The sequence below is a fragment of the Prionailurus bengalensis genome, chromosome D1 (assembly GCF_016509475.1).
Source record: "Prionailurus bengalensis isolate Pbe53 chromosome D1, Fcat_Pben_1.1_paternal_pri, whole genome shotgun sequence".
Lineage (NCBI taxonomy): Eukaryota > Metazoa > Chordata > Mammalia > Carnivora > Felidae > Prionailurus > Prionailurus bengalensis.
This window is the reverse complement of record NC_057346.1, coordinates 60,630,229-60,647,482: the sequence shown is the minus strand read 5'-3', so window position 1 is coordinate 60,647,482 and position 17,254 is coordinate 60,630,229. Positions and strand designations below refer to the sequence as shown.

General features: G+C 39.6%; 1 protein-coding gene across 1 annotated transcript; it reads right to left on the bottom strand.

The window, feature by feature from the left end:
* Positions 1 to 357: 357 nt before the first annotated feature.
* Positions 358 to 2,818, bottom strand: LOC122483417 (olfactory receptor 52I2-like). The gene has a single exon (XM_043580420.1). The coding sequence runs from the start codon at positions 1,330 to 1,332 to the stop codon at positions 358 to 360; it is 975 nt and encodes a 324-aa protein (XP_043436355.1). The 5' UTR covers positions 1,333 to 2,818.
* Positions 2,819 to 17,254: the final 14,436 nt, after the last annotated feature.

Genomic DNA, 17,254 nt, shown 5'->3' with positions numbered 1-17,254 from the left:
TATGGGGGGACTAAACTGTTGGTTTCTGTCTGCAGGGAGATTTTTAGGATACTAAGTTGAACATAAGGGTCAGAAGCTAAGGAAAGAAAAACCCCAAATCTGTATTCTCTGCCCAGACTCATCTCTTATACAAATACTAGTTGGTTGAAACCATTAAAGACGTTGTCATAAAATTAATCACTCCGTACACATTCTTACTAGAAACTGGAAAATTAGGCAAGAATACCTTTTACAGCTTCATCTTAGAACTCTTTCTGGTGCTAGACAAACCAAACCAGCTCTACAAATTTCTAAGGTATCCTTGAATGCTTGATCTTGAGTCATCTTGATTGCTCAAGATCTGAATGGAATTTGTGTTTATGAACCCAGTTTGGAGAGGTCAAAGAGGCAGTGTGTCAGCAAGCTCCATATTCGCTTCCGCATTTGTTTGGTCCTCAGGCCATAAATGATGGGGTTAAAGGTAGGTGGGATGATCAAATACAAATCAGCTAACAGTACTTGAGTGTACAGAGGCACTGTATCCTTCCCTAGCCAGGCCACATAGATGGATGCCATCCCAGGTAGGTAGTACAGAGCCATAACCCCCATGTGGGAGCCACATGTGCTTAATGCTTTCAATTGAGCATTCTTTGAAGAGAGACCACATACTGCCTGGAGAATCAGGTTATAGGAGGCAGAAATGAAGGCCACATCAGAGCCCACAATAATGGAGGAGCCAATCACACTGTAGAGACTACTGGGCATGGGGTCAGCACATGCCAACTTGGCCACGGCTATGTGCTCACAGTAGGAATGGAGAACCACATTGGAGCCACAGAAAGGCAGATGACTTACCATCCAACTCAGTGGAGTCATGAATATGACAGCCCTGATGGTGATGGCCACACTCATTACCAGCATCAGTTGAGGTGTGAGAATCCTCTTGTAGTGCAGGGGCTTACAGATGGCTATATAGCGGTCAAAAGCCATGGCCAGCAATAGCCCTGTCTCCACAGATGTGGCTACATGGACAAAATACATCTGAGTGAAACAAGCATTAAAGCTGATGGAGCCATCTCCTGAAGAGAAGATGCTCACCATCTTTGGTACCACAGAGGAGGCCATAACAATATCCACAGCAGCCAGTACATACAGGAAGCAATACATGGGCTCTCGTAGGGTGAAATCCATCCAGATTACGGTCATGATGAGGGTGTTTCCTAACAGGGATATGGTATACATGGCACCCAGTGAAATAGCCAGCCAAAGATGGGAAGATGGCAAACCCGGGATACCCACAAGGAAGAAGGTGGCAGGAGTTTCCACTGTGTGGTTATAGGGTATCCCCAGCATCACAGATGAGACTGCTTTCCTGTTAATACATAAAATGATGTAAGAAATGGATGCAATCCTATAAGACTTGCTCCCAGCTGTATAGTGCTAGGAGCAACTAGTGGCATTTTCAGCTCCGTGGACTACAGGATCAGAAAACTGACGTCTGACCAGGTTATCCTGCTCCACCTTCCATCTCCCTCAGTATTCTTTGCCTTACTAATTTCTGTTTATTCAAATATCAGCCCATGGCCCCTTCTCCATCTCACACAGAGGCTAAATTAGGTGCCTTTTTCTGAACTTTCCTGGAATCTCCCATGTTGACCTCTGAGGGATCTAAACCATTCTAGTACTCTACCTATGATGTCATTGTATTCAATCAACTGTGTCTTGTTGATGGCCTTATACCAAGTGTGTGGCCCATTGCCATGGTGCCACAAGCATATTAAAAAAGATACATGTACTCATAGCAAACAGTTTCCAAAGAATGAGGGAGAAAACGGAGGAAAGAGTTTGTCTTCTATCTTTGTATGTTCAGTTCATGATACTTAATAATTATTGAATGAAACAATGAACTTCTTAAGATTCAACATGTCATATTTTATATCTTCAGTATAGTGCTTTGACAGTAGATGAATGAAGCATCCTTCTGGTTGAACAAATAGATTGATGAGTTCAGGAAAAGAAGGTCATCAGAGAGTAACATTACCACTTTCCATAGAAGATGATAAACTGTCTGGAAATATTTGTGATCCCTACCTTCCCTAGTTTTCAGCATGCATTTTCTGTTGAGCTGGTTTCAATTAGTAGATTAAGTAGCTGCAGACAAAACTTAAGGGCTCCTTCATAGATGACCCCCAATAGGTTTTTATAATTCTCCAATTCATATAACTCCCTCTTCATGTTAAACCACCAAGACATTCCAAATAACAAGCTTTATCCTTTAGAAAGGAAAACACTTCCTAATGTACATATTATGTACCAGTCCTAACTTGAAAAATCTAGTATTCATAATCTGAGTGTATTTGTCCATTTGTAAAATAGAAAAAAACATCTATTCCATATAAGACAGTTAATACAGTTAAAATGAGATTAAATATTTTGTCCAAGATCATACAGCAAGCAGGTGGTAAATTTGAAAATCAAGTCCAGGGGCACCTGGGTGGCTCAGTCGGTTAAGCGGCCAACTTCAGCTCAGGTCCTGATCTCGCGGTCCGTGAGTTCAAGCCCCGCGTCGGGCTCTGTGCTGACAGCTCAGAGCCTGGAGCCTGTTTCAGATTCTGTGTCTCCCTCTCTCTGACCCTCCCCCGTTCATGCTCTGTCTCTCTCTGTCTCAAAAATAAATAAAAACGTTAAAAAAAATTTTTTTAATAAATAAATAAATAAATAAATAAATAAATAAAAAGAAAATCAAGTCCATGTCATTCCAGCTTCTGTTAACACCTGTGACTCCCAGGTGTGTGTGTCATATTAGGGGCCAGGTATTATACATATACTTGATATAATGGTATTAGATATAGATATAGATTAGATATAGATATAGATGATATATCTATCTATAGTTATATCAGGGACCTCCCTCAGCCAGTTTTTGTCAAACAGAGTTACTACTTTGCACATCCATGAGCTTATCTATTTCTGCTTATTGTTATATTTAACCTCAGTCTACCACACTCTAGTGTTACCATATCATTAATGTGTAGGAATCTGGTTAGGTAAAACTTAGTATAGAGAGTCACCCTCAGTATAAGGAGCCATCATTAACCACCATTCCATTCCTGTATGATGTCCTTTAGTTACTTTCCCCTTCATATAGATGGTTTCCGTGATTTCAGTTCATGTTTGGGCATGTGTACATTCCCCCAACCATTTAAGAACACTCCTTACAAGGGTCCCTTATTCCTCTGTTGGTATCACTCAGTCTTGAGAGACACCTGTTGAACTTTTTCAAGGAATCCCTAGTTTCTCTTTCCTTAGCATACAGCATATAAATCCTGCATGCTTCTTTGTACTCCATTCAGAATGTGCTTTTGGTCCTACAACATCAAGAGACAAGATAGCAAAGTGGCTAAAAAGCATTGGTACGAGGTACATACTACCTAGACTGAAAATTCTACTCTTGCACCTGCTAGCTGTTTTGCCTTGGTTAAGTATTTAAAATTTCCAAGGAAAGAGGGTAATAATACTTAATTCATAGAGATCTTTTGGGATTTAAATGAGAAGCTGTGCAAAAGTATTTAGCACAATTCATGGTACATAGTTGCTCAGTAAAACACTGGTAATAAAAAAAAATGAGACTTTTCCCTGTTTTATTCTTTTCTAGATTGCTCAGAATAGCATGGTCAAAAGGATAAGTGGGTCTTAGAGACCAAGTTAAAAAAAATATATAATGGAACAGATTGAATAAAATAGTGAGCTCTGTTTCATGGTCAGAGTAAAATAACTTTGCTGTGTATAGCCAGTGGGTGAGACATCTTCAGTGATAGCAATGAGAAGACAATGGAAATCTTTTTGAAGTAAAATGGTTGTAAAGGGTGGAAAAATATTCAGCACATCCTTAAGATTGTCATGTGTTTTCTGGATGCTACAGATCCCCAATGTTTATAGCAGCACTTTCAACAATAGCCAAATTATGGAAAGAGCCTAAATGTCCATCAACTGATGAATGGATAAAGAAATTGTGGTTTATATACACAATGGAATACTACGTGGCAATGAGAAAGAATGAAATATGGCCTTTTGTAGCAACGTGGATGGAACTGGAGAGTGTTATGCTAAGGGAAATAAGTCAGGCAGAGAAAGACAGCTTTCACTCTTATGTGGATCCTGAGAAACTTAACAGAAGGCCATGGGGGAGGGGAAGGGAAAAAAAGAGAGGGAGGGAGGCAAACCATAAGAGACTCTTAAAGACTGAGAATAAACTGAGGGTTGATGGGGGATGGAAGGGAGGGGAAAGTGGGTGATGGGCACTGAGGAGGGCACCTGTTGGGAGGAGCACTGGGTGTTGTATGGAAACCAATTTGACAATAAATTTCATATTTAAAAAAAAAAAGAAAGTGAAAAAAGAAACCAAAAAAAAACCAAACAAACAAACAAACAAATTCAAAGTTGACCATTATTGCTTAAAGAGCTGAAGAAGAGCCTGAGGAAACAATGCCACCACCCACCACCCCACTCACCTCTGATCCAGGATCTTGCTCCTCTCCTGGCTCACTGCCCTGTATAAATCCACCTTCCTTCTGAAGGCAATCTCAGCTGGTGTCCAGCCCATCGCTCCTCTCTCTAGCCCTGGCAACTTCTAGCTAGTCATACCTTTCATCCATGAGATTTTGTTTTCTTTTCCTTCTTAATTAGCACACCTGGAGGTTTATATGTTTTATTAGTCTTTACAAACAACAGGACATTTGGTTTAGTTGGTCATCTTTTTTTCATTTTTTTATTTCACCTGAAAATTTTCTTGCTAAAATTAACACTGGTCAATGTTAATGATGTGTAGCCAATGACTTGTAGCAAATCCAGTGATTTCTTTTCATTCCTTATTTAACTTAACCTATCCAAAACGTTTAATATCACTGCCTGTTCCTATATTTGTTAACTTTTTAATTGAAGTATAACATACATACTATAATATGCACAGATTCAGGTGTACAGCTTGATAATTTTTTTTTAAGTTAGCATCTGAACATACCCACATAGCCACTCCCCAGAGCAATATACAGATACAATTGCTTCCTAATTGTTGAGGTGCGTTGTTCTTCAGAAAGCTCTGGTCAACCTCTGCTAAGACATTTCCAGACAGAATCTGCCTCTTCCTTCAGTCCTGCAGACATTTGGATAAAGATCTGGAGGACCAGGGCTCCTGGGTGGCGCAGTCGGTTAAGCGTCCGACTTCAGCCAGGTCACGATCTCCCGGTCCGTGAGTTCGAGCCCCGCGTCGGGCTCTGGGCTGATGGCTCGGAGCCTGGAGCCTGTTTCCAATTCTGTGTCTCCCTCTCTCTCTGCCCCTCCCCCGTTCATGCTCTGTCTCTCTCTGTTCCAAAAATAAATAAACGTTGAAAAAAAAAACAAAATTAAAAAAAAAAAAAAGATCTGGAGGACCAATCACTACAGAAAAGCTTAGACAAGTCAACTTCAATAACTACACCAAAGGGTATGTGAGGATTTTTAATTCCTATTTAAAGAGTGGGAGGGGCGCCTGGGTGGCGCAGTCGGTTAAGCGTCCGACTTCAGCCAGGTCACGATCTTGCGGTCCGTGAGTTCGAGCCCCGCGTCAGGCTCTGGGCTGATGACTCAGAGCCTGGAGCCTGTTTCCGATTCTGTGTCTCCCTCTCTCTCTGCCCCTCCCCCGTTCATGCTCTGTCTCTCTCTGTCCCAAAAATAAATAAACGTTGAAAAAAAAAAAAAAATTAATAAAAAAAAAAAATAAAAAAAATAAAGAGTGGGAAATACACAATCCAGATCAAAGTTGTCTTAACAGTAAAAGCAGTAATGCATAACTCATTTGAATGGAGCCTTTGTGTTTATGATAACCCTATGCTTCCCCTCTACAATGAAATAAACATGCTCCCCATCAGTCCTACTGCTCAGTTTCTTTTCTCATAACCTCCCTTTTGACCCTGAAAACTGTCTCTCCATTATTCCAAAGTTGGGCTTACTCCTTTCTTAGCTGTGAAGCAAAGTAACCATGTGTTCCCTGTTCCCTCTTTCTCCCCCCATCCTCTCATCATTTCTAGGAGGTGATCTTCATATTAGTACTACCCACCAGACCTGACCAGCCCTTTATAGTGTGATGGAGGACCTCTCTCCTCTTTTCTAGGGTGACCTTGGCCTTAAGACTCCATTAGCCCAAAACCCAGTCCCCAGGTCAATTACCCACATTCCTGTTGCATTCACTATTCAATGTCCTCTGATGTGTCCACATTTCTTTCACTCCAAATAAGGGGGATTTATTCAGTACTCTTCAGGAGGAGCAGGAAGAACAACACAAAATCAAAGATAAACAACAAAGTCATGGTGAGTAGTGTCACTTTTAAAGACCTCCCATTGGAGTCCTCTTTCCCCTTAAGATTGTACCATCCTGCTTTTTCCCTGGACACCCCAGCTTCCCTTGGCCTCTGCCAAGAGCCAAACACTGCAACTCCTCCAGAGACTGATTTTTCTCTGTGTTCTAGCCTCTGGGGCTTTCCAGATTAGGAAAGGAAGGAAGGAAGATGCTTAGTGTGCAAAGAGTCTTTGTTTCTTCAAGTGCTCTGAAGATACCTAAGAGAATATAGAGTGAACCCTGAAAAGAAAATAGAAGCCCAAGATTAGATTTGTGAAATCCTGCTTTGTGCCAAGTGCCCTGTTAAGAACTTTATGAAGATGATCCCATTCCATTTTCACAGTCCTCTAAAGCAGCTGCTATTATTACATCTACATTGTATAGATGAAGTGCCTAGAAGTTCACAGAGCTTGTAAGCCAGAGAGTCAGGATTCAAATTCAAGCAGTCATAATTCATTTTACTTTGTTGTAGAATTCTTCACACTGATAATATACTTAATCTCTCAAAGTCCACTTCACGTTCCTCAGTTCTGCCTGGAGACTCATGGTGGGTTTCACTGGTTAAATATATCTCATGTCACTGTGTTATAGTCTTTTTTGAACAGAGAAAGGAAAGAGTGTAAAAGAGACCAAGGAAGATAAACTTTTCCCACTGCGAGAAAGGGCATGGACCTCAGCACAAAAATAGGAGACGACAAAATATTCTCTAAACAGAGAATAAACCAGAGAAGATAGAGTGCAGGATACTTGAAAGAGAATGAAAATAAATGGGGCTAGAAGGGTGAATGGCCCATGTTTTAAAGGTCATGACTTCTTCCTAAGCATCATCATGGGGCAGTAATGGGAAAGAAGAAAGAAAAAGAAAGAAGCCAAAAAGAGGAGAAAGAAAGAGAAGTCAATAGGCGCAAGTTATAATTTCTTTTTTATAATGGCAAAAGATACATGGGAATATGAAAACTAAGGAGACAATACTGCATGCTCTCAGCTCCCCAGTTCCTCAGCAGAGACCAAGTTATCAGTGCTATGAATGGTGAGAGGCCTTCCATTGCCTTTGAGGGGAGGAGGGGTGCTTCATGCCTTCCTCAGCCTGACCCAGCACACTACTAATGATGACACGGGGTGGTTTAGGTCCACTGTACTGGGTTTAGCATCTATTAGAAGGTCCACTCTTCAAGCCTGCAAGAGAATTAGTCCCCAAAACTGCTGTACTTAAAAGTTTGAACTCAAATCTGTGGGTCCTTGTGGCCTACAGGATAATTCAGAGCACAGGCCAGAATGTAAACCTAGACAGCAATGTGGAATATAGGAAGGAAAGTGGGCAGTGAAATGCAGGAGGCAAAAGGGATACTAATGCAAATAGCCCCAGCATGAGGTGAGGCAGCAATGGGGACAGATGGACTGCTTTCCCCTGGGGTTCACCCTGGCTCCCACTGAGGCATCATTGGCAATAGTGGATCCTTACCAGTAGTGAGGCCTTAGCTCAGCACACCCAGCCCCAAGGCAGAGGAGTTCCAAGAGAGAAGAAGTATTCCCCACAGGGCAAAGACCCAAGATAACAGAACAATGACATAGAAAAGGTATTCTATGGAGAAGCAAGAGCTTCCAGAATCTTTGGTTCTCCCACTTTCAGAATGTCATAGCCTACAGAGCATGGAAGAATACCTCAGATTACATGAAAATAGTTATTTTACAAAGCTGCCATATGTAGGCTGAAAAGAAAGAAGACCAAGCAGAAGAATTGGTGTGGTAGAAGAATTCTGCATTGCTGTTATTTTAATTAGAATTTTATATCAGTACTTACAAGGAAGTTAGTCTCTAGTTTTCCTTTTTTGCACAATCTTTATCAGGTACAGCCATCAATGCAATACTTACCTTGTAAGGAAAGATATGAATGTGTTCTTTCTCTGCAATTTCTCTCTCTCTCTCTCTCTCTCTCTCTCTCTCTCTCTCTCTCTCCCCCCCTCCTTCTCTCTTCCTTTCTCTCTCCCTCCCTCTCTCTCTCCCTCTCTCTCTCTCTCTTCCTGTTAGTTTCCTATAAAATCATCTGAACCTAGTGGGTTTTTGTGGGTTTTGGGAGTGAGATAGTGCAGGGACTGTATTTGGGTGCCCTCAACTGTAATTGCCAAATCCAGTGTTCCTGGATAGCTGAAACTTTATGTCATAGATCTTCTAGGACAGCTAAAACTATGCCCTTGAGTAGCGTATCTTGCAGGAATGTGGGGGCAGGATGCTCTGGAAAGGAGGGACTGTACTACAAAAGACTGCGACAGACCTGACCAAAACAGTCTGCACCAAGATGGACCTCAGTGCTGGGTCCAAGGACCCAGAAGGGGAGGTCCCACAGAACCAGCCAAGAGAATCCTTGGCCACACAAAGGATAGAAATCAAGCATGAACCAGGAGGAAGTGAGAGCAGAATTTACTGAAGAAAGAGAGAGTTAGACACAGAGCACCTGGGAGACTCATAAAGGAAAAGGAAGAGAGTCTCATCTTTGCTAGGGGTTTGGTGTTTTTATTGAGGACAGTGGTCTCGTGTATCTGTCCTCTCAGACAGGTACTAACCAGGTCTAACCAGAACAAGGACAAAGGTCCAGGTATCCTTCATAAGTCACTTATTCCTTGGAACCAGAGGGTCTAGACATCCTGATGTCTGGTGCCGGTGGCCTGGAATATGCATATGATGGCTTTGTCCAGTCATTCTCTCACAGTCATTCCTTAGATGTTATCTATTGTGTTGGAAGGTGTCAAAGAAATCATGAACTCCTTGTCCCTTACAAGGAGGACATACATTACTTGTATGTGTAAAGTAGGGTGCAAATCCTAGCAAGAATAGAAGCAAGAAAAGGAGTAAAAAGCAGATTTTTATGGAGTCCTTTGGTTTCCCTACCTCAGCTAGTTTATTCTTCTGTATTTATTGTATCAAATTGTAGCAGGATTCTTGCACAGAGTCATGACACCGAGGCTTTTCTTCCCAGGAAGCAACTTTATTCCTGCCAGCACTGTTCAGTTGGGTTAATACCCTGAGAACTGAGCCTCGAACATCCGAACATCCCGTGGCATAGTTTTTTTATATACGTTTTCTATTTCTTTGTCTCCCATATATGGTAACACACACAAACATGTAGTCCGATTAAGTAGTCTCAGTTTACAAGGTCATGAGGGATGTTGTCCCGTAGGCGCATAGCCAGGTTACCTTGAAGTTTTTTTGTTTTTGTTTTTGTTTTTCTTTTCTCTCTCTCTCTCTTTTTTTTTCTCTCCTTAGGGAGGGGACACCACCACAAAATAACCAGATTTTTATTTATTAGTTATGTTTTTAAGTTATGTACATTTTTTTACTTATTCACTAATCTTTATTCTTTTAGCTTTATTTTAGCTTCATTTGTTCTAAGCTTGTAAATTTAGGACTTGTATTATTTTTTGTTTTATTGAAATTAAGTTTTTTTCTCTGACTTCTGCTTTTATTTTATTACATATATTCCAATGTGAAGTATTTTCAGTATGTACCATTTTTTGAAATTCTACATTTGATTAGTTCTTTTGTACCCAGAATTGTTCCATAAAGAGTTTTAATTTTCCAGGTAGAAGAGTATGAAGTCTCTTATAAATAACTAGCCTTCTTATGCTGTACTCTAAGAAATGTTTATTACTTCTGCTTTATGGAACTTACTGTTTTTTATTATGTAATAAGTGGTCACTTTTTAGGCATGTGTCAGGTGTAATTGAGAATGTGTATTCTCTGTTATCAGAGTACACATTATTAGTCATGTTGTTTAGGTTAATACAGCTTTACTAATTTGTTGTCTGCTTGACTTTTCTTGGGCTGAGAATTGCTGTGTCATTGCCTTCTACTATCAACCTGCTTCTACTTGTGTGTCTCCTGTAGTTTCTGCTGTATAAAGGGGGTTGCTGTGTCATCATTTGGTGTATAGACATTTATAACAGATCTTTATTATGAATTAAGGTCATTAGAATTATAAAGTATCTTTCTTTGTATTGCCTAATGATATCTTAGCCTTAAATATACTTGGTCTGATATCAGGAACACAGCTGCTACTTCATATATGCGCGATAAACCTTTTCTATTTCCTTACTTTAACCTATCTGAATCACTTTGTTTTACGGTTGGATATTGCATTCTGAGCTAGTGTGAAAATCCTTTTCTTTTACTTGATGAGTTGGACTAATTTATATTTAATGATTCTATGATTTATTTTATTCCAACTCTATCATGTTACTTCATGATAGAGTTGGACTTGCTCATGATAGTTACTACTTGCTCTGTGTGTTCTATTTTCTTTCCTCTATTTTTGTATTTCTTTTAGCATTAGGGTGGTTTGTGTTATTCTACTTGATATCTTTATATTAATAACTTTTATAATAAACATTCGTTCCCCCTTTCTCTTTAAGTACTCTCCATGCCCAGCATGGAGTCCAACACAGGGTTTGAACTTACAACCCTGAGGTCAAGACCTAAGCTGAGATCAACCCAGAGTTGCACGCTTAACCAACTGAGCCACCCAGGTGTCCCTCATTCCCCATTTTTTACTTTAGGCCTTTACTATTTTGCCTGTCAGCTTTAAATGATATCGTTTTGTCCCTACCTCTTACCTAGAGGATAATCAGTGAAATAAACTTTTACTTTCTCTTTTTTCTCACTTCACTTCTCATTCTTATTTGCACTCTTCCCATTTTGCCAGAACACATAACATTTGGTTGGCATTCTTCTACCCTTGCTCTACATTTTTAAAGTCTTGGATAACAAATAAATATATTCATCCCTCACCATCGGTTCTTTTGCCAAAGTTTTCCCAGCCATCTTCTGGTTGGATAAAACTTGCTCTCTACTAAGATTCCTTGGGAAAGGAGTGTGGCTAACATATTCTCTGTCTGTAATGTTTAACATTATTTTTCTTTTTTAAAAAAAAATTTTTTTTCTCAACGTTAATTTATTTTTGGAACAGAGAGAGACAGAGCATGAACGGGGGAGGGGCAGAGAGAGAGGGAGACACAGAATCGGAAACAGGCTCCAGGCTCTGAGCCATCAGTCCAGAGCCTGACGCGGGGCTCGAACTCACGGACCGGGAGATCGTGACCTGGCTGAAGTCGGACGCTTAACCGACTGCGCCACCCAGGCGCCCCAACATTATTTTTCTATATCATTAATATTGAAAGACAGCTTAGTTATTTGTAAAATCTTGGTTCACACTTTCTTTCCCTGAGGTTTAAAAAAAAAAAAAATGTTTCCCTAACATTACTGATTTTGTATATTGCTATCCGGAGGTATAATTCAAAACTGATTTTATTTTCCTTATAAGTGACTTGTATTTTTTTCTCCTGAATATCAAAAGCACTTTTTTCTTTATTTTTAATGTTTGATGTACTCACCAAAATTAGTCTCAAAAGTTGACAATTTCAGGAGCGCCTGGGTGGCTCAGTGGGTTGAGCGTCCAACTCTCGATTTCAGATCATGAACTCATGGTTCGTGAGTTTGAGCCCCACACCAGACTCTGCACTGACAATGTGGAGCCTGCTTGGGATTCTCTCTCCCTTTCTCTCTGACTCTCCCCCGCTTCAAAATAAATAAATAAACTTTAAAAAATAGTTATAGGTATAGAGTCCTCTTAAAAATGTATGTTAAGATCACCTCTAATTTCCATCAGTTTTAAATCTTCTTCAGGAAGATGATATGGTTTTTTTCTGTTTTCCTATGTATCTGTTACTTTCTCTTTGGTCCCCTTCATCTCTTTATTTTGTTTACCCACCTAGGTGTTTCCAATTCTATCTTCTCTTGCCCCTAACGAAATTTTAAGTTGAATGCCTTCTCTCTTGAGGAAATTCTAATTTAGTTTGCATTTCTAGGCAAACTATTTGTCTATTTTTTAATTCCCTTCTTGAGTCTGGTCAAATTTTCTTTTATATCTTCCTGATTATTGTCCTTTTCTCTTCCAAGGTTTTAAGTTTCTTATGTAAGGATTTTCTTTTCAGTATCTGCAAATGCATAAGACGTATTAATTTGTGTTGTTACTGTTTTCCTCTGCTTCACAATTTCTCCTTTATTTGTTTTGATGGGAGAAGGTGGAGAATTTTCAAAGGCTGAAATATTTTAATTCCAGTTCTTTCTTTTCTTGTTATAATACCCGAACATAGATGATGTCTGTCATTTTCTTTGCATTTGAAAGCATCTGTTTTCCTGAACCAGCAATAACAAATCTGCATAAGCTTTTTCAGGAAATTTTGATGGCTTGCTACATTTCTTCATTCATGAGTACCCTCTTGATATAATGGAAAACAGTTTTTTTAATTATTAGTATGGATAGCATTTTTATCTGAGGGAGGGAGAGGAAAGCTGTTGGTGTTTTTTTAATTTATTATTCTCTTTAGTTTCTCTAGGACTCTTAATTTCCACTGCTTGCTTCCATTTGGCTTCCATCACTAACCCATGTAGTGGCAAACAGGTATAGCAGAGATTACCCACCTCCCATTGTAGCTGTCTGTGGTTGTGTTTCCTCCCCTGACTGCTGATGTGTTGTATGTATTGTGTAGTGTATGTGTGATGATCTGTGAAGCATGCAAAGTCAGAGCTGTGTGTAAGTCCCCCGACCTAAAGGAGCTGCAATTGTAAGCATTCACAGCTTGTTGTTAGCTTAACTAGTGAGTGAATTGTGCTTTGTGTAGAGATGGTTCTCGTTTAATTTTTAACATGATGAATATTGTGACCATGTTTTCTCAGAGTAGAGATAATGAATATGAGAATGATCACATTACCAATAGCAGCATGACTCAGACATTACTAAAAAAGAGGCTATATGACTGGGTTATTTTAATGACAAATGGAGGGATATGTACAACTGAATTAGGGAGGTCCCAAGCAGAACATACCATGCAATTCACAAAGAATACTTTGGAGTTAGGCATGGTAGAGAATGGTATATAGAGGCACTGTCTGAAAAGTCCAGGGTGAAACAGATGAGTACTTCCAAATGAACCAAAAGTGTTTTTCATCCCTCAAGAAGGCACTAATGCTCAGCTGACAATAGTGGCCCCTGAAGTAGCTTGAGCATATCACACAAATGCATATGATTTATCACAGCATTCCCTTGATTGCTCTATGAATCTGTAAAGTTACATTTCCTGACTCAAAGGTCAAGTAAAAATATCCCATGGACAAACCTCTTAACCAGATCATCTAATTTCTTTATATGCATTTCCTCATTTGTAAGTTGGAGATTAGTTGTAATACATTATTTACTATGTTGGTTTAACAAATAAATGAGATATTACTACATGTGAAGTTTACCACATTGCCTGGCACAAGACACTTAATCAATATTTATCATCATGATCATTAGTCAAAATGATACTTGTTACAAGTGGACTAATCTGTGCAGTTGTTGAAGATAAGATTTCAGCTGTACTTAGGAAATGATTAGGATCTATTAAACTCTTGCTACTCAAAGTATGATCTTCAGACCAGTAGTGTATCACCTGGGAGCTTGTTAAAAATGCAAAATTTTGTCTTTCACTTCAGACTGATTTAATCAGTCTGCATTTTAACAAGACCTCCCAGGTGATTTGCATGCATATTAACATTTGAGAAGCCTAGTATGGACCACTCCTTTTTGAAAATCACAAAGTGGGAGGTGCCTGGGTGACTCAGTCATTTAAAGCATCCAAATTTGACTCAGGGCCTGATATCATGGTTCCAGAGTTTGAGCCCCGCATCAGCTCAGAGCCTGGAGCTCTGCTTCAGATTCTGTGTCTCCCTCTCTCTGTCCACCCTTCCCCCACTCACACTCTGTCTGTCTCTCTCTCTCTCAAAAATAAAGTGTAAAAAAAATTTTTTTTAATCACATCAGGGGTATGGCATTAAGCCCCAGAATGCAGCCAAGAAGGAGAATTTAGAGGCTGATGTTAATTAGAGGCTTAGCTAATAAGGTGACATAGACTAAAGACTCCTGTTTGGATCAGTTCTCCTTTTTTTTTTTTATTCATTTCAATAATTTTTTCAATTATAATTAACATAAAGTTGTTAGGTTAGTTTCAGCTGTACAATATAATGATTAAACAATTCTGTACATTTCTCAGTGCTCATCAAGACAGGTACACTCTTGGGGCACAGGGCTCACTCAGTAGAGCATGTGATTCTTGATCTTGGGGTTGTGAGTTCAATCCCCACACTGGGTGTAGAGTTTACTTTAAAAAGAAAAATAAATAAAAAGTGTACTCCTAATCCCCTTTATCTATTTCACCCATTCACCCCCACCCACCTCCCCTCTGGCAACTATCAGTTCTCTGTGTTTAAGAGTCATATTTTTTATATGTCACCAGAAACTAATATAATACTGTATATTAATCATACTTGAATAAAAAATAAATTTTAAAAAATGGCTAAAATCAAAACACAAGAAATAACAAGCATTGGCAACGATATATGGAATGAGAGAAACCCTCGTGCACTGTTGGTGGGAATGCAAACTGGTGCAGCCACTGTGGAAAACACTATGGAGGTTCCTCAAAATATTAAAAATACAATTGCCATATGATCCAGTAATTGCACTACTGGATATTTACCTAAAGAAAATGAAAACACTAATTTGAAAATATATATGAAACCCTATGTTTATTGCACCATTATTTACAATAGCCAAACTATGGAAGCAGCCCAAGTGTCCATCAGTAGATGAATGGATAAAGATGTGGTATCTATACAATGGAATATTACTCTATAGTCTTTTTATAAATGGAAATATGACACTTACCTGGCCTAGGACACACATTGGACAAGAAAGTAGAATGTGAAAGGAAGAGATGGTTAGTCAATAAATGGATGGATTTTAGGCAGTAGTTGGAAATCTCCACTGCCTGCAGGCATTGAAACGTCAGAAGTTAGGTTGGAGGAACTAGGGAATTTTGTCTATGGTTCACTAGGCCAGAGCTTTATCTGGACATGCAGCCTAGGCATTAGGGCAGGTGTTGGGTGCATGTGTGCAGGGGCATTTGTGTGTGCATATGTGTATACAGGCATATAAGTATTTGATACACAATTCCATCTCAATCACACCCTTTTTGCTTGAGATACTATACATCATGACCCTGCTTTATCTTCCAAGAATTTCATTCTGTGCCATGAGGAACCAGCCACAATACCACCTAATGAAGAGCCTATAAGATGTACGTTGCTTCTTCACAAAAGTATCTCTTTGTATAGAACATGAAACAGAATTTTCCAAACAGCAGAATAATTCTCCTTAGAGTTGAATCAGTTTAATAAGCCTTTTGAGGTTCAAGTTCAAATAGAGACATCAATTACTGACCTTCAATTACTGAAGGTCTTTGGCTCCTGCTATGAAAATCTATTACTTCCAACTCCCTACATGTACTTCCCTAAGGTTTCCACTGCTATAAAATTAACCAATAAATACAAAAGAAATTTAGCAAGTATTTAATTTTCTTTTCCAAATTTATGTGTTTCTCGTATTTTAGTTCTAATAGTTATATCTCATTTATTTTTGTTTTGTATCTGAAAAGTAACAATCAAAGTTGAGGTGAATGTATTTTTGTTATAACATCTGTTTACATTGTATCTCTGGGATTTTTCTTTGCTGTTAATATTAATTATCTTTAAAAATATGTTCACTTTTAGCATACCTATTTATTTCTTTTTTTAGTATATTCATTTATTTTGAGAGAGAGAGAGAGACAGTGCAAGTGGGGGAGGGACGGGGCGGGGAGAGAGAGAGAGAGAGAGAGGAAGAGAGAGAGAGAGAGAGAGAGAGAGAGAGAGAGAGAGAATCCTAAGCAGGCTCCGCATTGTCACTGCAGAGCCCCATGCAGGGCTCAAACTCACGAACTGTGAGATCATGACCTGAGTTGAGATCAAGAGTCAGACACTTTACCGACTGAGCCACCCAGGTGCCCCTATTTCATGATTTCTTAACCAAGAAGAAATACTATAATAATGGGAGAGTCCATTCTCCAATCAGGAAAAGTTTGAGGGTTTATTTCCTTACCCACCCCAAGTCCCCTCAGAAGACTAATCAGTTATGAACACTCCCTAGTTGTAGACTGCAGAGCACCACATAGATCCCCCTTCAAGGCTGAAGCATTCATTTACTCAGGAGCTGGGAGTGCTGGCCACTGAGAGCTCCCAGCTGCATTCCTTTCCAGGAATTACCTTCAGCCAAAGGATGCTGCACTACCCTAAATTATCACCTTCCTAATGCAGTGACTGCATCCAGTGTCTCCTTGATTCAGGGTACACGGGTTTTTCCCCCTTGCCCAATTCAGGAAAAGTGTACAGGGTCATCTTCTCTCCAGAGTTCCTCACGGGATCAGTGAGAACTTGTAATTCACCTTGTCACTCTGCACAATTCACACCTGTTCAAATGTTAGTCCTGAGCGTATTGCATGATACACTATCTGCATGAAAACTCTCAGAGTCCAAGACAGTTGACAGCAGGAACAGCCACAGAAAGCAGACTTGACTGTGACTACAAGCTGGCAGGCAGGAAACGAGGTCCCACAAGACTGCCCTGTAAGCTGCCCTGGGCACAGTTTGAGTAGGAGAGCTCTTACTGTGTGGAGCCATATGCTTCCCTTTTCTTCTTCTTTTGCTATGTTGAAAGGTACTTTTTCCAGGAGTAGAAAAAGTTAATTAAAAGTTAACTAATGTTGGTTGTATGTCTTTATTCTGAGTTGGTTCTAGGTCTGATAATAGATTTTAGGATTTAAGCAGGAAGGTATGGTAGGCAGCCTTTAAAATGGGCCCCAGTGATCCCTACTCCCTGGTATTCATGCTCTTGTGTAATTACTTCCCCTTGAGGGTGGGAAGGACTAGTGACCTATTTCTAACAAATAGAATGTGCCAAAAACATTGAACTGTCTCTTTCAATATGAGGTCACT